The 19,714-nt window shown below is 48.0% G+C and overlaps 8 protein-coding genes across 8 annotated transcripts; 3 read left to right on the top strand and 5 right to left on the bottom strand.

The window, feature by feature from the left end:
- Window positions 1–1,082: 1,082 nt before the first annotated feature.
- EV420DRAFT_1616135 (cytochrome P450) lies at window positions 1,083–3,450 on the bottom strand (the record flags this gene model as incomplete). The annotated part of the gene is made up of 10 exons (XM_060475093.1): window positions 1,083–1,161; window positions 1,213–1,346; window positions 1,392–1,555; window positions 1,646–1,702; window positions 1,754–1,943; window positions 2,528–2,590; window positions 2,698–2,794; window positions 2,876–2,974; window positions 3,028–3,097; window positions 3,147–3,450. 10 exons carry the CDS (start codon window positions 3,448–3,450, stop codon window positions 1,083–1,085), a joined length of 1,257 nt encoding a protein of 418 aa, XP_060339355.1.
- A 777-nt stretch (window positions 3,451–4,227) lies between these two features.
- Window positions 4,228–6,769, bottom strand: EV420DRAFT_1660304 (cytochrome P450; the record flags this gene model as incomplete). The annotated part of the gene is made up of 13 exons (XM_060478905.1): window positions 4,228–4,677; window positions 4,729–4,872; window positions 4,920–5,042; window positions 5,096–5,120; window positions 5,170–5,226; window positions 5,280–5,469; window positions 5,518–5,531; window positions 5,587–5,710; window positions 5,767–5,867; window positions 5,918–6,081; window positions 6,133–6,270; window positions 6,333–6,402; window positions 6,466–6,769. The coding sequence occupies 13 exons, from the start codon at window positions 6,767–6,769 to the stop codon at window positions 4,599–4,601; spliced, it is 1,533 nt and encodes a 510-aa protein (XP_060339354.1). The 3' UTR covers window positions 4,228–4,598.
- Window positions 6,770–7,741: 972 nt separating this feature from the next.
- On the top strand, window positions 7,742–9,246 carry EV420DRAFT_1616133 (mitochondrial carrier; the record flags this gene model as incomplete). Its single annotated transcript, XM_060475092.1, has 9 exons — window positions 7,742–7,870; window positions 7,986–8,049; window positions 8,098–8,262; window positions 8,308–8,467; window positions 8,598–8,667; window positions 8,717–8,747; window positions 8,796–8,898; window positions 9,099–9,163; window positions 9,218–9,246. The coding sequence occupies 9 exons, from the start codon at window positions 7,742–7,744 to the stop codon at window positions 9,244–9,246; spliced, it is 816 nt and encodes a 271-aa protein (XP_060339353.1).
- A 72-nt stretch (window positions 9,247–9,318) lies between these two features.
- On the bottom strand, window positions 9,319–10,349 carry EV420DRAFT_41922 (uncharacterized protein). The gene is made up of 3 exons (XM_060482035.1): window positions 10,258–10,349; window positions 9,848–10,207; window positions 9,319–9,791 (listed from the first exon to the last, which is right to left on the bottom strand). The coding sequence occupies exons 2-3, from the start codon at window positions 10,132–10,134 to the stop codon at window positions 9,392–9,394; spliced, it is 687 nt and encodes a 228-aa protein (XP_060339352.1). The 5' UTR covers window positions 10,135–10,207; window positions 10,258–10,349; the 3' UTR covers window positions 9,319–9,391.
- On the bottom strand, window positions 10,348–12,984 carry EV420DRAFT_41902 (spindle assembly checkpoint component Mad1). Its single transcript, XM_060482034.1, has 8 exons — window positions 12,847–12,984; window positions 12,550–12,794; window positions 11,993–12,504; window positions 11,645–11,945; window positions 11,375–11,594; window positions 10,943–11,325; window positions 10,519–10,889; window positions 10,348–10,461 (listed from the first exon to the last, which is right to left on the bottom strand). The coding sequence occupies exons 1-7, from the start codon at window positions 12,932–12,934 to the stop codon at window positions 10,569–10,571; spliced, it is 2,070 nt and encodes a 689-aa protein (XP_060339351.1). The 5' UTR covers window positions 12,935–12,984; the 3' UTR covers window positions 10,348–10,461; window positions 10,519–10,568.
- A 16-nt stretch (window positions 12,985–13,000) lies between these two features.
- EV420DRAFT_41672 (uncharacterized protein) lies at window positions 13,001–14,582 on the top strand. The gene is made up of 3 exons (XM_060482029.1): window positions 13,001–13,706; window positions 13,760–14,203; window positions 14,250–14,582. Exons 1-3 carry the CDS (start codon window positions 13,349–13,351, stop codon window positions 14,423–14,425), a joined length of 978 nt encoding a protein of 325 aa, XP_060339350.1. The 5' UTR covers window positions 13,001–13,348; the 3' UTR covers window positions 14,426–14,582.
- A 519-nt stretch (window positions 14,583–15,101) lies between these two features.
- On the top strand, window positions 15,102–17,426 carry EV420DRAFT_1495245 (uncharacterized protein). The gene is made up of 5 exons (XM_060470837.1): window positions 15,102–15,257; window positions 15,307–15,406; window positions 15,457–15,838; window positions 15,894–16,348; window positions 16,400–17,426. Exons 1-5 carry the CDS (start codon window positions 15,181–15,183, stop codon window positions 17,270–17,272), a joined length of 1,887 nt encoding a protein of 628 aa, XP_060339349.1. The 5' UTR covers window positions 15,102–15,180; the 3' UTR covers window positions 17,273–17,426.
- On the bottom strand, window positions 17,421–18,738 carry EV420DRAFT_1633974 (beta-lactamase-like protein; the record flags this gene model as incomplete). The annotated part of the gene is made up of 5 exons (XM_060476260.1): window positions 17,421–17,906; window positions 17,961–18,072; window positions 18,129–18,237; window positions 18,291–18,313; window positions 18,377–18,738. 5 exons carry the CDS (start codon window positions 18,736–18,738, stop codon window positions 17,421–17,423), a joined length of 1,092 nt encoding a protein of 363 aa, XP_060339348.1.
- Window positions 18,739–19,714: the final 976 nt, after the last annotated feature.

Genomic DNA, 19,714 nt, shown 5'->3' with positions numbered 1-19,714 from the left:
GCTGTAAAAAGTTCTTCATACATCGAACCTGAGGGTCCAATTGTTATTTAACTACAAGTGTATCCATATAAGTAATAGGTCCACATCCTGGCTTGCTAGTCCGTATACAGTCGCGGCTATTAGACGGAACATATCTGAGATTTGATAGCCAGGATTTTCGTAAGAAAAAGTGTTGTAAAGAATCTGGTCTTAGTCTGCGGTGTTACTGAGGAGACCAAAGCAGCAAAAAATTGAGAAAGGGTTTCTGGACGATCTACTTACTACGTAGCCAGGATAGTACTTCTTCTCCGCGCATAGACCGCGGGATATGCAGCCAAACGGACGATCGCGCCCATCTGTACTTAGGCGTAAATTATTCCAAGTTTATTCAATTGCAATCCGCTACTCTGTCAGATTTGCCGCCGCGGCCTAGTCCCCTTCTCGATGGCAGCTTGGGATATACATAATACAAACAAAGGGACATCCAGGACTAACAAACACTACGAGCGGGAGTAGCGCCATTTGAGCTAAGCGCGTACATAATTATTCGGAGGTGGACAATCCATCAAGCATCTGGATATACGGCGGCCTAATGTCGTCCTGCCAACGGTATTTGTGCCATTAGCGCGTCTTCGCAACACCATCGGGTGCATCGCGAACGGAAGACACGGACGCTCAGAACCATGGTATTGATCAAGAAGTGACAGATGCCAAAACCTCCGCTTTTTTATATTGTTCAAAAATTCGAGTAAGATTCTACCGTATCACAGTGATGATGATGGTGATGCGCACTTTTAAAGGTGGCAACCATGTTGGAGATCTTCACTGACTCATTGCCGCCGGCCAGGGGAAGACGAAGGTTTCGATGTCGGAGTTCCAAACCGATTCTTCACCCTCGACAGCCACGACATATTCTCGCCGTTTACTTGATTTGCGTTTTACAATACGACCGGATATCAGATACAATACCAGGTTTGACCAAATCTTTCAGATTCCCGAGCTAGTTTAGACCGCAGTGTTCCCATCAAATAGCCCGACGGACCTGTCTCTGAATCGAGCCCTTTTCGTATAATACTCGAGCATTAAGTGATTGTTCCAAGTTTTTACAATCCGCCCGAATTTATCACCGCTTGGGCCTCAGCTGAGCGCGCCTTGATCGTGCATTTAAAAGGCGCGGGAAAGCTATAGGGAGCAATCAAGACACCGTTGCACATCTAGGGCAGAAAGACCTACCTCAGGAGGCCATCTGTAAAGGTAGCGCTAGGTTCAATAACGCTGCCTTCAGAATCTACGGCCTTGGAAAATGACAACGTCGATGCCATTGACGCGATGGCGATCCATGCGCGAAATAACGGCCAGGACATATCCTGAGGAAATATCAATAGATTCAACACAGAAGCTGGACATCACACGCACCGTCTTCTAAAACCAAAAGCGGCTGTAGGGTTAGGTTGAAGTTGTTTCCCGTCCCCGGGCATAAATCGGTCGGGATCGAAAACCATTGGGTTGGGATAGTCTCTCTCATCATGCAGTATGGCCCTACATTGAGCGTCAAGATGGGGCGACTCGAGATAATCTAACATTTATATTTACCAAGTATTACAATGACAGTCGCGCCTACAGAGGGGATGAGCGTAAACTTCAACCAAATGCACTGGGTACATACCCGCAGGGATGTAGTAACCTCTGTAAACATCATCTTTGAGACTACGATGAGCAACACCTAGATCGAAAGCCATGAACTGATGTAACATCCATGCCTGAAAATGCATACCCAGTGGAAGAACAGGATTCCATCTCAGCGCTTCCAACAGAATGGCTTCGATATAGGGCAGCTGTAGCCGGTCTTCGAAATTTGGGAGTCTAGTGTATCCAACAACAGCATCTAGCTCGGCTTGGACCTTCGTTTGTATCTCCGGATGAAGAAGAAAAACAAGTATTGTGGAAAGGACGACCGACAGAATCTGTGTAATGATAAGAGACTTGAAACGATGCACAAGGGAAAATCCCTACAGTTTCAGTGCCCGCTAACCAAGACATAAGATCAAACGTTCAGCGAAGTCACACCAAACATAATGTACCAGAAAAGGCTACCGCAGCTGTATTTCGGATGACTTCAATGTTGTTGGAATCCTCGGTGTGGTAGACTCCTGGCTGGTAAGGCCAGTTGATATGAACTTATTATTCTCTGGCTCCTACAGAGCCTGTATTTATACTACTTCGCGATGTAATCTAGAATGTACTACACTGTTCTACTAGTCTCGTGCTTACTCAGCTACTCTCGGCATGATGCCGGATTGCTCCTTCTAGAACTTTCCGGCAAAATCCCAACAAATGTATTTCTCATCCTTCGACACGTTGATCTGTTTCACCTTTGCTAGATTCTCGGAGACAAATGAAGATGACGCAAGGCCGGTAGCCTTTGGGGCGAGGTAATGTATAGTCAATGTGACCGGTATGTTATTGAGTATGTGAGGAAGGAAGGAAGTTGAGGACATATCAGTGCCTCCGAAGTGTATTCAAATGGTCTGTTTTTCATGTCCTCGACATCCTTTCTCCAGGTGTCCGCAAGACCCAGGAAGCTTGCACCAGGAAACCATCCTTCGGATGCCTTCAATGTGAGCCTGACAGTTACAGAAGTACAAACTCACGTGGAAAGTATTTTAAACAGGAGATGTAATCAACAATAAAGGTCCCCATGTTCCCAGTAACGCGAACACTTTCTTGCGCACGATCCGCCAACTCTACAAATTTATCGTCATCTGCGTTAACATCATATCCATAGACGGTTTTCATGATGACTGAACCGGAATAACTAGAAGGATACAGCAGACCATAAACCTTCAAGAACATGCTGAAGCTGGTATACTTACTGGCGAACATGGTGAAAAAAAACATCTGTTGTAGCAAGACCGATGTCGCTTTCATTTGCGCAGGATAGTATTCGGGAACAGCACGCAGCTGAAAGTATTGGTGAAACATCCGCCTATGCATTCTAGAAAGAGAAATCAGTCAGTATCCAACAACAAACATGGTGGAAGGGTGAACCTCCATTGTTCAGAGTATCTCATAAAACCCAGGTTGAAATCCCATCCTGCCAACTGTATCATAGTGAAATCTGCATAGCATTGACGACTATAAGATGCCATAGTATCCACCAACCATACCTGGTCTATCGGAGTAATTCCCGGAACGCTTTTCCAGTAGATTCACTGCTGCCTGGGCGGAGTTGATTACAACGGTTGGATTTCCGGGAATATCCAAGTACAAAACGTCGCCGTAGGTGGCTGTCCATTGAGCATAGGTGACCCATGGGTACTCCACCGGGGCATTCCAGAGGCTACCTACGAGCGGAAAACCCCTGGGACCAGGAGGAAGAGGTACACGTCGACGGTTACGTGAAAGGTAGAACCAGCAACATAACAAAAAGATGCCAAACGAGAGAGACACTGGTAGGAGAGAAGGGTCCATTGCCAAAATGACGAAGCTGACTAAGCTGACTCGCCTCTCCGGTGCTCCCATCTTTTAAGAGTACGCTTTTCACTGGGCCAAAGACATGGAATCCTTATCTCCTCGGTACTCCCTGTCTTCTCTAAAAATGGGTTCAAAGGAGAGCAGGTGATAGATAAGCATGAGAACAAACAGGTATGAACATGTATGCAATGGGATGCTGCCTCACATAAATAAAGGTGTCGAAGTCTGATCAGGAGAGACGATATAAGCCGATTCACCAAAATTGACTAAAAAGATGTCCTGGTTTACTGCAGAGTGTGGTAGACGCAATGAGAACCATAGCTGGTACCAAGTGTATTGCAGCCACAGGCACCATATCGGAAGAAAATTGGAATGAGGTTGCCACATGTTGACCCGCTATAGAATGTTGAACGCCCGTTAAAGTGTCATGGGAGAGAGCGCCCAGTAACAGTTCAGCATCAGCTGGTTTCATCTCGCGTTCAGAACCTCGAAAATATTCGCAGAAAGTACACGGTTACAAGCAATCTGTTTCCTCGTCGACCGAATCCTGATCGGAGACCTTGAAAGTGGAGAATAGGTCGTCATGTTAGTACATATCGATGTCGGATGCATTGCGTTATCCAACATGTCTTCTTTACCTTAGTCCTCAGTCCCAGCTCCTGGCATATCTTTGCTCGTAGTTGAAAGACCGTAAGTACCCTTTATCCCAAATGAGCTTCGACCATCTATTACTAAGCTTTGAAAGACGTACTTTGCCCTAATGTTCATAATTTTTCACTCTTCATCAAAGGAAATCAGCTGCCAGCTGTGACCCTATCTTGGCGGAATCTTTCTTCATGATTGTGGAATGCGACACGCAGAAGGCATAATGACAGACACTGATAATAATAGTGGGCAAACAACTACAGGCGCTGTTGCCGATGACGGTGCGAAGTAGCTTTCCGGATGCCTCGGCCCGGGCAACCTCTGAATCTCAAAAACCCTTCCACATGGGAGTTCCACTCTCAACCAACTTGCATTACTCGAAGCAAGTTACTGTTCCAAAACTATTACAACTGTTTTAGACCTGCCGTTGCTTTGCTTGAATGCGTCTTAATTGGCACGGAAAGTTATGAGTAGAGATAATTCAGCGGGTGCCCCGAATTCTACAATCCACCCGAATTTATCACCGCCTGGGCCTCAGCTGAGCGCGCCTTGATCGTACATTTAAAAGGCACTGGAGAGCTATAGATGGCAATCAAAAGACGCCGTAGTACATCGCGTGAAAAGATCTACCTCTGAAAGGCATCTCTAAAGGTAGCGCTAGGTTCAACAACGCGACCCTCAGAATCTACGGCCTTGGAAAACGACAACGTCGATGCCATTGACGCGATAGTGATCCATGCGGTATCCAATGCGAAATAACGGCCAGGACATATACTGAGGAAAGGTTAACATGGGAGCTGGACGAAGTCCATTACGCGCACCGTCTTCCAAAACCAAACGCGGCTGCGGGGTACGGTTGAAGTTTTTTCCCGTCCCTGGGTATGAATCGGTCGGGATCGAAAACCATTGGGTTGGGATAGTCTTTTTCGTCGTGGAGTATAGCCCTACATCGAGCGTCAAGATGGGGCTAGGAGATAATCTAGACATTGATATTTACCAAGCGTTAGCAATGACAGTCGCGCCTGCAGAGAGGATGAGCATAAACTTCAATAAAATGTACTTGGTGCATACCCGCAGGGATATAATATCCTTTGTAAATATCCTCCTTCACACTACGATGGGCAATACCTAAATCAAAAGCCATGAAATAGTGTAATATTGGTGTATCTGGAACCGTATACCCATCGGAGTAACAGGATTCCATCTCAGCGCTTCCAACAGGATAGCTTCGATATAGGGCAGCTGGGGTCTGTCGTCGAAGTTCGGCAACCGGGTAGAACCAACCACTGCGTCCAGCTCGGCTTGGGCTTTCACTTGTACCTCCGGGTAAAGAAGGAATGCGAGTATTATGGAAAGTAGAGTTGCCACCGTCTTAATAACGATAAGTAACTTGGATGATGCACAAAGGCAAAGACCTACAGTGTCGGCACCCGCTAGGCAAGACATAAGATTAGATGTTCAGCAAAAAAAACATTGATAGCAATGTACCAGCAAAGGCTACTGCAGCTGTATTCCTGATTACTTCGACGTGTGTCTCATCCTCCGACACGATTATCTGTTTCATCTTTTCTAGATTTTCGGAGACGAATGAAGACGACGCAGGGCCGTTAGCCTTGTAATACATAGTCAATGTGACTGGTATCAATCAATGAGGATGTGAGGACATACCACTGACTCCGAAGCGTATTCAAATGGTCTGTTTTTCATGTCCTCGACATCCTTTCTCCAGGCCTCCGCAAGACCTAAGAAGCTTGTACCGGGTAACCATCCTTCGGATGCCTTCAGTCTGAGTCTGACAATTAACGAAGCATAAACTCACGGGGAAGGTATTTCAATTTAGGGAAGTAGTCAACAAGAAAAGACCCTACGTTCCCAGTGACCCGAGCGCTTTCCGCTGCCCGATCCATCAACTCCACAAATTTATCACCATTTGCGTCTACATCATAGCCGTAAACGAGTTTCACGATGATTGAACCGGCATGACTAGGAAACCGTGAGCTTTGAAGAACTGCTGTTGGTATATATACAGCTTACTGGCGAACATGGAGAGCAAATGGGTCCGGAGATTTAAGCAGCTGTTGCAGCAAGACCGCAGACGATCTCATTTGCACAGGATAATATGCAGGAATTGCACGGGGCTGGAAGTATTGGTGAAATATGCGCCGATGCATTCTATGAGGAAGGAAGGAAATTGTAAAGTTAGAGGATAGAACAGAGAACATGGTTATGCTAACCTCCACCAGTCAGAATATCTCATAAAACCCATGTCTATCCCCCATCCCACTAAGTGTATCATGGTGAAATCTGCGTTACATTGCAAGCTCTAGCCTCTGAGATATTATTGTAAGTAGTCTTAACCAGCCGCACCTGGTCTATCCGAATAATTCCCGGATCGTTTTTCGAGTAGATCCTCCGCTGCTTGGGCAGAGTTGAGTACAACGGTCGGATTTCCAGGAGTATCTAGATAGAGGACGTCGCCGTAGATAGAGGTCCATTGAGCATAGGTGATCCATGGGTACTCTGAAGGCACGTCCCAGAGGTTCCCTATGAGCGGAAGTCCTTTGGGGCCGGGAGGGAAAGTTGCACGCCGACGGTTACGCAAGAGATAGAACAAGTAGCAGAACAGTAAGATACCGGATGTAAGGGACGCTAGCAAGAGAGAGTAGCCCATCGCAACAGAGTCCAAGACTTGGGTGGGAAGCTCCCGTCTTCTAAATAGGATAGCGCACCTTTCACAGAGCCGAAGACTTATCTCCACTCTCCGTCTTCTTGATGAATAGGCTTAAAGTGGAGCTGATGAAAGATAAGCATGAGAACATGAACGGGTGCGAATTGGGCGTCGCCTGACAGATACAAAGACGTCGAAGTCTGATAAGAAATATACTTGGTCACGATACTGGCTGCCCCCAATCGTATCTTAGTCACAGGGTATGTTGAAAAATGTAGGAGTGCCATTGCCACATCTTCTCCCGCATAGGAGTTTCCTAGTGACGGTACGGCACCAGCTGGCCTCATCCCGCATTCAGAACTCGAATATTTGCAGACAGTAAACTTGGAAACGATTCGTCGGCCAAATTCTGATCGGGGAGCTTGGAAAGGCGAGAACAGGCTGCGATGTGAGCATATATCGATGCCGTCTACATGTGCTCCATACTCCAGTCATCGGTCGAGCTCCTTATAATTGTTCAAAGGCGATACCCTTTGACTCAAGTGAGTCTCACTCGTCTATCTTAAGCTTTGATAGGCGTACCTGTGCCCCAATGCTCACATTTTTCACTCGCTGAAGGACGTCAGCTATCAGCAGTACCTTGGCAAAATTTCTCTTCACGATCCTGGAAGCGACGCACGGAGGACATGTCCACAGATGCTCGACTACAGACTACTGTTGGCCGATGAGGGTGTGAAAGAGCTTTCTGAGATGACTTGACCCGAAAATATGCAAAGAATCGATAGACTGGATGTTAGACTATTCTCGTTACCATATTCAACGAAATATTACTACGAAGAAACAAGACAAAAGTAGGCCGTGAGAAGTACCTTCCTATACAAGTGATTACTTATTATGCGACAATGACGCGATATCATTTCTGATTCAAGCTCCCATTCTCAATGTGCTGCTCTCTCTTCGCCATTGACCACCACGATGAGCTCGTCTTCATCACTATCAACAATCAATGAACTGCTCGCCGGAAGCGTTGCAGGTGCTGCCCAAGTCATCGTCGGTCAGCCCCTCGACACCGTCAAGACGCGTGCACAGATAGCTCCCAGTTCAGTTCCATCTTACATTTGCGGCAAGGATCACTCATGATGAAGTGAATGAACAGAAGCGATGTTTGTGCGTATCTGTCCTCTGAGACGACGCGCAAAATCTTACAGATACCCTGCAGAAAGGGCCCATGGATATTCTCATACAGACTGTACGAAAGGAGGGCTTTTTCGCGCTCTACAAAGGCCAGCAGAGAGCATAGCCAATTGTTTCTTTATCTAACATGTCTCTAGGTATGGCTAGTCCTCTGTTCGGTATCGCTGGAGTCAATTCGCTTCTATTCGCCTCTTACGGCGTATCGCGTCGGATAATCTCACCCTATCCTCAACTAAGTCTACCTCAGATTGCTCTGGCAGGGAGTATGGCTGGAGCTGCTAATGCCATATTAGCAAGTCCAGGTATGCATTGGCTACATCTGCCTCAAATCTGCTAACATATCGTAGTGGAAATGTTCAAGGTTCTCATGCAGGGCCAGTATGGTAGCACAACTGACAGGCGCTTAAGAAGAGTTGTCAGTGACCAGTGGTCGCAATGGGGTTTCAGGAAGGGTATCATGCGTGGTTACTGGATAACCGTGGCTCGAGAGATACCGGCATACGCTGGGTTCGTTTGGTCTCTGGTTATCTCTAGACAATTTATTAACTTCGGTTTAGATTCTACACTGGTACCTTTCTTGTTAACTCACTTGCTGCCTCCTCATCTTCGTTTTCCTAGCGTATGAATTTTCGAAGAGGAAATTTACATCCGCTTACGGTAGAGATTTACCTGTATGGGCATTGCTGGCCAGTGGGTCAACCGGAGGCGTAAGTGAGGTTATCTTTGTCCTTGTAGCCTCACGTTTAGACATTGTAGATCTCTTATTGGCTGGCTTGTTACCCACTCGGTAGGTGCAAGTCAGATCAGATCGAAATTTACGTTCATTCACAATTAGATGTCATCAAATCCCGTGTACAACTGAGGCCTACGCCGCCGTCAGGGACACCAGTACAGTATATTGCGCATGAGGGTAGAGCCATACTTGCGGAGTCTGGCCTGTAAGAACCATCTGTCGCTATCGTGGTTGTCAGTTCTTCATTTGTACTGGAATATTACAGCCCTGGTTTATTCCGTGGACTCACGCCCTCCAGTAAGGTTATAGTTGTATTGACATGTGCTCATCTTCTGACATTGCTTGCGTCTCAGTACTGAGAAGGTAGAAGGTATCTGTCTTTTCTATGGATGCAAAACCTCAAAGATCGTCTTCTTTCTCCAGCATTCCGGCGGCAGCGGCTACCTTTGCTGCATTCGAATTGACCAGAGGTATTAGCCGGCTATTCACACCGACTTTACATACTCTCACTGATCATAACCCAGAATATCTAACCGAATTGACAGGCGTCTGAAGGAATATCAAGAGATGAGTAGAATGTTTACAGAAACGTCGATCATCAGATATGGTTGCGCTTAGTTTACCATCCAGACGTGATTAATACAATCTGCAGGGTGATAGTAAAAGATTGGATTGTATACTTTTGCACTAGTAAATTTTCAATGGAATGCGGGGAACGTAAGATGGTGGGCCGTGAAGTTTTGCATCAGACTTCTGTTATTGTAGGGTTCTGCGCGGCCACAGATGAATTGCACGACAGGTTCCAGGATTACAGATTCGTTAGACAACTCATGAATTGACAGTTTGTATAAGAACGGCACAGTTTCGGTGCTTTCCGCGATCTTTGCTGCCAGCACCTGCGCCTTGACTATATCTGATGAAGTATTCATCGGCGTTTGCATCATCGCGGCAACGAACTTACGTTCAATATGCGCTTGCTTTCCTTCATCCGACAGGAGAAAAACCGTCGTACCAAACAAATCGGATCCCGGGGATTCGAACACATACCAGTATTGCATCCGCTCATCTAAGTTCTTTGCCAATGAGGGTGAGGGCGTTCTAAGGTACAAGCAAATATACAAGAGTTCATTGTAAGACTGAACAGGCACGCTTACAACCAAGTTCCTGACCACGTCGAGCTCGGTCTCGTCCTCGAAAGACATCTCAAGCCATCCCGGACCTTCTCCACGCCATTCTCTACCTCACTTGCGAGCATGTTGATCCGGACTAACCAAGGAGCTTCTTTCAACGAGGCTTCCGGATTGGCAGCGAGTGCCTCTGTGATCTTCCGGCACCGGTGTGCATCATCAATCCGTTCTTCAGCGAACGCGTCAAAAATGACCCAAGTCAGGTTGGAAGTGCTATATTGAGGGAACTCGGCTTCGACGAGATCGTAACCCATGCTTAGAAAGTCGGTGAGCCCCCCTCGTCTTTTATAGCTTTGGATTCAAGAGAGACAAGAAGATTACAACCGACTAGATCGAGGGCTGTTAGAGACGTAAAACCTGATAAATTGACACCTTACCCATAGCTTTGATGTTATCAAGAAAGATAAAGAAGGAAGTGCATGGATGTGATGAAAGCGATACTTGTTATATGATGTGTTGACCGTAGCTTATGTCGAGATATAAATGTTCTCCGTTTTGCCTGGTTGGACATTGTTGCAAACCATTCGTCCATGCGCCTCTGTGAACATCTTGGTTGTCATTAGTCCCGATAAATAATGTCCCTGCACGACACAGCGCTCAGAAACGTGATGACACCAAACAGGGTTTAACTTACTCGCCTTTCTATCTTACACACATAACTGTATCCGCCGCCTGCCAAGTCCCGTCCTCACATCGTCGTATTTCCACTGTTCTCCTTCTTCCATGTTTCGTAGCACTCCAGGGTCACAGTTGCCATGAATCCCGGGATACACTGCTCTGTTCCGACCCAATATTGCATCGAACTCTGTATCTCTTCCGGTGCACCCTCGCCTTGAGCTACGAGTTGCATGTTCACACCACTGGCGCCTTTTTCGGGCGAGAAAACGAAACTTGCGTTTAAATCGTATAGCGACGTGACCCTGACTTGACCATTTGGGTAGAAGGCTAGCTTCACGCCCAGAATTGACGCGATGGCCTCTCGGAACTCGGCAGACTTTGACTGGAATATCTACGCAATTGTTAGACGAAAAGAAAACCACAATAGAACACAAAGTGGCGTACTTGTTGCAATCTCAGAAGCCTCTTCTCCTTCCGTTCCACGAGCTCCTCCAAATCTGCCTTTTCTTTACTAACAAGCTCCCAGCTCTCTCTGGGAACCAGTTCTTCCCCAGGTTGTGCAGAGGTCGCCACGCCTCTACTGCCGCTTTCTTCTAGCTCCTTTAATCGCTTGATAAGCGCCTCATTCTCTCCCTTCAATCGATCCATTGCACTTTGCCGTAAATCCACCCAATCTTGTAGTGGATTCTCTTTCAGTTGCAGAATTCGCACTCCTGGAGGAACGTGTCGTCCACCAGCGACCTCCCCTCCGAGGTCAAATAGCTGTTGCTCGAGCTCGTCGATCTTGTTAAGGTGGTTCTTGTTTTCCTCCTTGTATTGAGCGAGAGCTACATGGGGAATCAATATGTGCTTGTTAGATATGAGGTACAGAAGCACCTTCTTGAATTTGAAGTCTCTGCGTCTTCTCCGCCTGGAGTAGATCCGTTCCTACAACAGAGCCACGAGACGCTGTGAGGGCTTCCAACTCTAGGGTTAATTTGTCATTGACGCCCTTATACTCCTCAAGGAGAGCTTCGGCGTGCTGTAACCGCTGCATCTGGGCTTCATCGATGGTCGCAGGGCCTTCTTTCATAGTCTCCTCCGCCGTGAAACTAGCCTGATATAACGTGAGGCTGGCTGCAGACTTTGAAAGGAAGTGAACCTCACCACCATCGCTTTTGAGAAGTCGACCTCCCTCTCAGCCAACTCCACTCGCCTTCGTTCCCGTTCAAGATTCTCCTTTAGGCCGCTCGCATCTGCTTCCAGAACCTTGATACGCTCTTTTAACTCTCCCTCACTTTCCCGTACTTCGTCAAGCTCAGCCTCCCTCGCTCTTAACAATGCATTTGTAGCGCCACTCTCTTCCAGTAGTTTAGCGTGAGTTAAACGAAGTTCCGACAAACTTTGAGTGACACTGATAGGCGTTCGTGAGGGTGACTGAGCCTCCACGTCCAGTGACTTGTTTGCCCTAAGGAGCACGATGAGGAAGGAGTTGAGAAACATATGAAGACATACCACTCTTGTCTTTCCTGTCTTCCCGCTTCCACTTGGGCCTCCAACTCCACGACTTGACGTCGCAGGTCATCCATACCCCGCAGCTTTCGCTCCAAACCACGCTTCTCCTCCTTCAAGACTTCGATGCTTTGACTCCGCGCCTTCAAAACGCGTAACTCTGCATTTTCAGACTCTAATTGACGAAGATAAGTGGCCTGCCGACGCAATTCTTCTCGAATAATTGTCATGTCTTCATTATCCTCCCGTCGTGGCGGTTCTTCTAAATTATTGATTGATTCCTGCAGGTCATGCATGGAACGCAAACGGTCTTCTGCAAGCTCCTTTGTCTGCGTGAGTTCTTCCTCTAGAAGCTGAACTTGTCGTGTCAAAGTAGCGATCTTGGATTCTTGGGTAGCGCTTGTCTGCGAAGTTGACCTTGACAGTGTAGAATGGGAGTCATGAAGATCTTCATATTCCTCTCGTAGTGCCGTTAAATTTTCTCTTAAAGAGCGCAATTCAGCGTCGGTTTTTTTCTATGCCTGATTAGAATGAACACGACATTGACCTGCAAAATATACCTTTTCTTCTTCCCTCTCTGCCCTTTCACGTTCCTTCTCCTCGCGCTCCTCTGTTTCCCTGTCAGAAAACCACCTGCGGTCCCTTTCAAGTCTCTCCACCGTCAAGTCCCGCTCCCTCAGCTTGGTCTCGAGCTCCGTCTTTGTAGTCTGAAGAGTAGCGAGCTGTCTTTCGAGAGATGCATGTGCCATAGTGGAAGAGAAAGCTTGGGAGCGCTGTTGACGGCGAGCCGTGGAAAGGCGAGGGTCTTTGAAAGAGGTAAGCCTGAAATTCGGAAGAGAGTGCTGGGCTCGACGAACCTCGCTCTAGTTCTGCGGTCAGCGAGTCCCGCTTTGCAGCAGTCGACCTTGAGAAAAGAGGAATTTGGGAGGAGCTATCTCTACTCATCGTTGTCAATGTTAACCAGAAAGGGCGATTGGGTGGCGGTACGATACAGATGCTCACTTCCACGTGGGGCGCGATTCGTGAATCATAATTTCTTGTCTATTTTTCTTCTCATGTTGCACTCAACGAAGTATAGCGTATTATGTACCACTAATGTGGCCAGTAAAGCTCTACTTTACCATCTTATGACTGTTCACTCGTTCACGGAGCCCATGAAAGCAAAGAGTCGATTTTTGTTTGATTGCACCTCTAGTCTCTCCCTGTCATCCTCTTTTCCGGCATGGAAAGTGTTCTCTTTCATTTTTCCTTTCGTTGTCGAGGAAAGACGGCGTAGAATGAGCGGCTAGATAAAGCAATGATCCACGATCACGTCACCGCTTTGCTCTAAGGCATCACTCCAGCTTGTCTGCCTCGACGATGGCCTCCACGGCGCCCAGTGTTCTCCTCCTAGCCTCTCTTCCCGACCTGTCGACGCCTCATTTTCTCTCACCTGTTATCATCGCTGCCGCAACCAGCGCCCAGAAGCGACTCACCATCGCTCTGTATTCTCCTCTCTTTACCGCGCCTAGCGATGACGTTACAGAGCCACCCTTCTCATACACCGAGCGATGGGATGATGTTCAACGGCTTTTGACCTTCACGTACGTTCAGGCAACCAAGGTCGCCCAGGAGCTGAACAAAGTGCTGTTGGAAGTCGATATATTGCTCAAGGGGGTAAACGAGGGCATACCGGAATTTGCAGTGGAGACAGATGTAGTATTTCGGGTGCAGGGAGGTATGTATGTTATTCCTTTAGCTTGGCATCCTATTCGCTTACTCGGCGAACAGATGCACTCGCGCCGCTGTTATCATCGCCTGTACCACAACATTATGTTGCTCCTGACACGGAGGCCGAGCTCCATCATCAGCCATTACCACCCGCAACGCAGAATGTGTCCTATCCACCTATGTACCCTGTTACCGCACTTGGTGGCACCTTTGATCACCTGCACGCAGGGCACAAGATCCTATTGAGCATGGGGGCATGGATATCCAGCGAGAAACTCATCGTGGGTGTCACAGGTGACGAATTGCTCAAGAATAAAGCATATAAACACGTCTTGGAAGACATACAAACGCGTAAAGACCGTGTCCGGAAGTTCCTGACCCTCTTTAAGCCTGGTCTTGTTTACGACATCGTTGTCATCAGCGATGTGTATGGTCCAACCGGCTGGGATCCAAATATACAAGCGTTGGTAGTCAGTGCCGAGACAATGAGCGGTGCGAAAGCTAGTAAGTGCCCTACTCTTGGAGTCAGATGTAGCTGATCCATGTCTAGTCACCTCTCATCGTGCAAGCCAATCTCTTCCCGCACTGGAGATCTTCGTTATCGATGTTATCTCCCCGACATCATCCATGCTTGATCACGAAGATCACGAACTCTTGAAACAGACCAAGATGAGCAGTACATTCATTCGAGAGTGGATTTCCAAGCAAGTAAATGGTGATGATTAATATAAGCGACGGGACAAAGAAGAACACAAGGACTGGTATGTACGAAAGGTGTATGGATAGCGGTAATAGAAACAATGCTACGAAGCATGCAATCACTGCGGCGTACGAAGGAAAACGGGTCCAAGTTCTGAAGGCCTCGAGCTTGTTGATATGGCAGAAGCCGCTAATATCGGTTCATCGAGGATTCTAGTTCCGAAATGTCTCTGGCATCTGGGATTAGCTGACGCTCCCCGTGGTTTGAATACCCTCGGCTACTGCGCATTTTTGTCTCGAGCATGCAGTGTTCTATTTACCGCGACTGACAGAAAGGTGCTTACCACCGCTTTAGTTCCCTACAAAATCGGCATTTTGCGCGGATCAGATTCACCACTGAACGGTACTTGGCCAGATCGCGTCGATAGATGGTGCCATGTGAAATGATTCCCCGCAAAGATTTGTGGGGTTTACCGGTTTTAGGTAGCGGAACCGACGATAAAAACGTGTTTCGAGCCATACATTTATTCGATGCCTCGTATCTGCGTGCAGACAGCGAGAAAGTTTCCTCAGCGGCACGACGATGTCGCGACGCGCCGCGGTGAATTTATATTTAGAGACCCCGGGTGGATGACGTCATGTGAATTCGGGCACGTGTGTGCCGGACTCTCGGCGATTTGCCAAGTTACTACTAGTAGGACGACCCACTGACACGGACCATCAGAGCAGTCTTTGCCCCCGACTTCCATCTTCCTTCTACACTATCTTCACCGTCTCTTGCAATGGCGAGAGGCCTGCCGCTGCTGACATCGTCGACGCCGACTAACATCGCGTCCGCGGACGTCTGGATTGGGCATGTGTGGGTGCAAGTGCCAAAAGCTTCATTACTGTCTCTGACCCAGTCTCAGCCAATTGCGTGACCTTGTCGTGTGTCCAAAGGACCGTGGCGTTCTCAACTATGTAAAGCAAAATGCTATCGTTGAACAGAACATGATTGTCCCGGATTCGGTGCGTAATTGCCTTCAACGCCGCCAACCTTGTCATTCATGCTCTTCAAGGTGCCACGCAATCTAGTACAGCTTCCGTTCACACCGAATACTCTCACTTCTATGCAAATTCCAAACACCAATGAAGTTCTCCTGGCTGCCGGTGGTCAAGAGGCCGAGATACATTTCTCCACATACAAACCTTCCTCTTCCTCACATCGTCGAGCCAAGCTGCAATGGCATTTCGAGGACAGGCTCTATGGATCTATTAACAACTCCGTATTTCTAACTTCCTTAAGCATGACTCAGTCTCATGAAAGCAGTATCGAACCCCGCGTCGCAATCAGCAACAACGACGGGACCGTTAGGTTCTTCGATGTTCCTATCCGGACACGGTATCGCACCAAGTTGCAAGAAGTTGGCTGTCTTCGACTCAGTGTTCCTATCAACCACTGTGCGCTTCGATATATCCCTGCCGTGCAGATTCCAATTGATATTTGGTAATCTAGCGTCTATATCGCCTGATGGAAGAACGCTTCTCTCTGTCGGAGACACATCCAAGGTCTTTTTGCACCGACTGACGGGTGGATCACGGATCAACATACAGCCAATCGCAACCCTTCCCCTTCCTCCGCCCGAGGCCTCGCCGCTCCCATATGCATCAACCGCATTGGTCGCATCATTCTCAACCTCCTTTTCTTCAGATGGCACCAAGTATGCTGTAGCATCTCAAGAGGGTGTTGTCGCAGTCTGGGATGTTCGAAGCACTAAACCGCTAAAGACGTTCTACACCGACAAAAATCGCGTACCACTGGGCTGTGGGGGAGCAACTGGCTGGCTGTCAGACGACCCGTGGGAGTGGACACGCGGCAGCTGTAAAGCGCCCGGATGGAGCGTTCGGAACGTCAAGTTTGGACATGGGGGAAGGAATGGGCAGGGTAAAGAGCTCATGACGTTCACCGAGGTGCGTTTCACAGACACATTGTGACAAAGCTCTGATCTCCACATTTTCCAGCACACTTCACTACTCCACGTTGTTGATGCCCGTACATTTGAGACGGAAGAAATAATTCATGTCCCTGGTTTTCCATCACCAGCAGTTCAATCATCTTCACGTCCTCATGATGCGAATCGCCCCCGCCAACGATCGCCACGAATGCAACCAGTTTCCCGCCCTGCAAGGAGTCTCACACCACCTGTCGCGAGCTACGAAGTTTTCGAACCGCCACCACCGCCGTCCTCTTTCATGTTCATGGCACTTGAAGATACATTCCGCATCCCATCCATGTCCCCTTCGACGTCGCAGTCGCGTAGACGATCACGACGCCCGACATCCACAGACTTGAATTCGGCTCTGGAAGCTGTGGATAACAATGAAGAAGACGATCTTGTTGTCATACCGCCGTTGGGCGATAGGCAAGTAGAGAACGATGTCCAAACGCTTTTGGGTCGACACGGGATACGTTCAAGACATACTAGCGAGGATTCACGAGATCCTGTGGATTTCTATTATGGAGCCGGGAATGATAATCAGGGTGGAGATGATGACATGGAAGTAGATGAGTTGGAGTCTGACTGTATCCCATCTCATACTCCTTCACGCTCCTCCTCACCCTCGCCGTCTGTCCACATTAGTGCGCCATCTCGATATCCTTCGTTTTCTCCTGTAGATACACCAAGAACGATCTCATCCCGACAGCGACGTGCGCACAATGAAAGGCCCCCGGTAACACCCACTCAGGACGAGGATAACCACTTGGATATTGCCGGAACGTGTTTTGACCCTTCTGGTGCTTATATCTACGTTGCCACGACAGAAAGCGTAGCGGAGTGGAGCGTAAATGGAGCTGAGAAGAGGTGGTGGCTGGATAATGATTGTTGGGCGTGAAATCTTACGGGCTGTTAGTACGAATTGCTCTTGTACTCACGTTATGTATGGTCGTTCTGTAGTTCTGGTTTTTCGCATGTTTGTACAATTACTTATGTACCACTAACATCATGGAAACGGATATCATGTAACACATCAATCAATGTTTTTAAATCTTTACGGTACCGAATCTAAATGCCCGGCTTTCTTCTTTCAGAAATGCCCATGTCAGCTCCTGCTTCCATCCCCTTTCTTTCCAGTCGTTTAGACTCTTGGGGAATTCGTCTATCTTCCCGGGAACGGAACTATCGTGAGCAATCAGGAATAAAACATCGGGATGTGCATCTAGCTTGAGCAGTTTCTCAATTGTGGTGGTGGCGGTCTCGGGGTCAGCATACACCGATAATCCCGAGGGTACGCCTAACATAGGACTGGTGCGTGATAAGAGATCAAATTGCGCATCCGAAGATGACGAGAACTGTTTTGGGCAAACGGATAATTTGGCAGAGTCGATGACGTGTCCGGGACAAGGGCAGCGGGCATGGAGGGTCGCAGTCGGCCTGAGTTGACCTGGATGATGGCAGCAGTCGCCTCCGAGCAGGATGAATGTTGTCGAAGTTACTCGTGCAAGACCGGATATATGGCCCGGATGGTGCTGCAGATGATGTCAGTTCCGGTGAAAATCATCCAAATATTCGATGATACGAACCCCGGGTGTGTCTAAAATATAGAAGCTACCGTCACCAAAGTAGTCCACGGCAGCTAGGTCGGCAATGCGAAGGGTGGTATCCTCAAAGGAGATCTCTGTAACTTTGCGGCCCCTGTTAATGAGATGAGATATCTTGATTGATTCACGTAATGGTGATATGCAACGCACGCAAGATCACTTTCCACGAGCGTCGCGTCTGGGAATTCGGGATATGTTCGTAAGTCAGTCCCTTGACCAACAAGAAGCTCCGTCGTTGGGGGGAAAGTCGCCATATCACCTGATGACCGAAGACATAAGTATAAGGCACGATCGCATTATTAGCCAACCTACCGGTATGATCTAAATGGGAGTGACTACATTAAATCGTGATTAGCGAGTCCTGCCTTGACTGCGAAAATAAAGTGGATGCCGCTTACCTCCAAATGACAGCTTTAATGGTTTCAAGGTCAACACCACCAGCGGTTAGTTTTCCAGCGACATCACCATCCACGACTAAGGAATACGGGCCCATCGAGTCCCAAATCTCCAACAGCCCCTGTACAGCTGGAGAGAGGTTTTCCTGGTCTTTACGAATCCCGAGATCGAACATGACTCTCCCTCTAACAGGGTGTTCAATCAGGAAGGTGTATATGGGGCCGTAAGCGCCTTCGAAACCATCGAGGACAGGCTGTAAGAAAAAAGAAGCGGGAGAGAGCGTCGCGTCAGTACCAACATTAATGGCTTTAACCGTTACGACTGAGTCAGAGGATGGGAAGCACACGTCGAAAGGGGGGATCATGGTTGCCTCTATCTAGGCGCTTGGATCCATCCCCTGTCTTAAATAAAGTCTGCAGACGCGTGAGCCTTGGGTTTCCAACGAATATACTATATTCGTACCTTGATATTGTGATTAGGGACAGGACTACTTCCGAATCGGAGTGAATTGTGACTAGCTTATTGTGACAATCATCTGCACCTCCCACGAATCCCTTGATATATATATCAAACCCAATTAGTGTGGAACATATGTGACATGGTCGGGAGCAGCAGGGCCAACCTAAAGGCTAATTCACAATGCAGGGACAGACCGTGAAACAGGAACGATACTTGCATATTCATTGAGGACTGCAGACTGTGCGTCTCTCAAGAGCTCTGTCGAGTTTCCGGGTCGTAGCAAATGGTATGATCGGTGAGGTCGCTCGTTCGTTGGGACCGGCGGAGCTCTTTAGCGAGTCAGCCGATCTTTTCGTTCGGGCCGGAGATCTATTGTCGATCGTGTCACGTGGGAGACGCGTCTGGTTCTATCAGACTCGCTGTCAGCATCGTGGCATAAGGCCTAGACGCGTCTGATCAGTGATTTAGCAGAAAACCTTCAGGATACTAAGCACGCCCTTGATCGAACTCGGTGGTAGTAGGTCCCAGTGGGTCCATGCTTCAATGCTGAAAAGTAGTTGGTTTCCACAGAGAGTAGTCCACAACTCTTCGAGAATACATGAGCTGTCCTCTTCGTCTTATTGATCAAAGAGGCATTGCAAATTTGGGTGAAACCCGCAGCTTCGGAGTCGGCTTTTATTGTTGTCATTTTCTCTGAGCACTGCCGTCGAAATTTTCATCGCGCTCTCAAATGACGGAGATGACGTGGATGGACTGTGACTAGTTCTTTTTGAAAAGAAAATTGTCATTTTAGTCGCCGTTCTCGGGAAAGTGTTGGACTTTACCGTGTTAGGACTCGGATGGTTCCATGATGGTAGCCAGGAAATTGCACGAGGTTCTCT

Source organism: Desarmillaria tabescens, assembly GCF_030435595.1.
Source record: "Desarmillaria tabescens strain CCBAS 213 chromosome Unknown EV420scaffold_1, whole genome shotgun sequence".
NCBI classification, from domain to species: Eukaryota; Fungi; Basidiomycota; class Agaricomycetes; order Agaricales; family Physalacriaceae; genus Desarmillaria; species Desarmillaria tabescens.
Note: the sequence above shows the minus strand (reverse complement) of the source record. Positions and strands in the feature narration are given on the sequence as shown.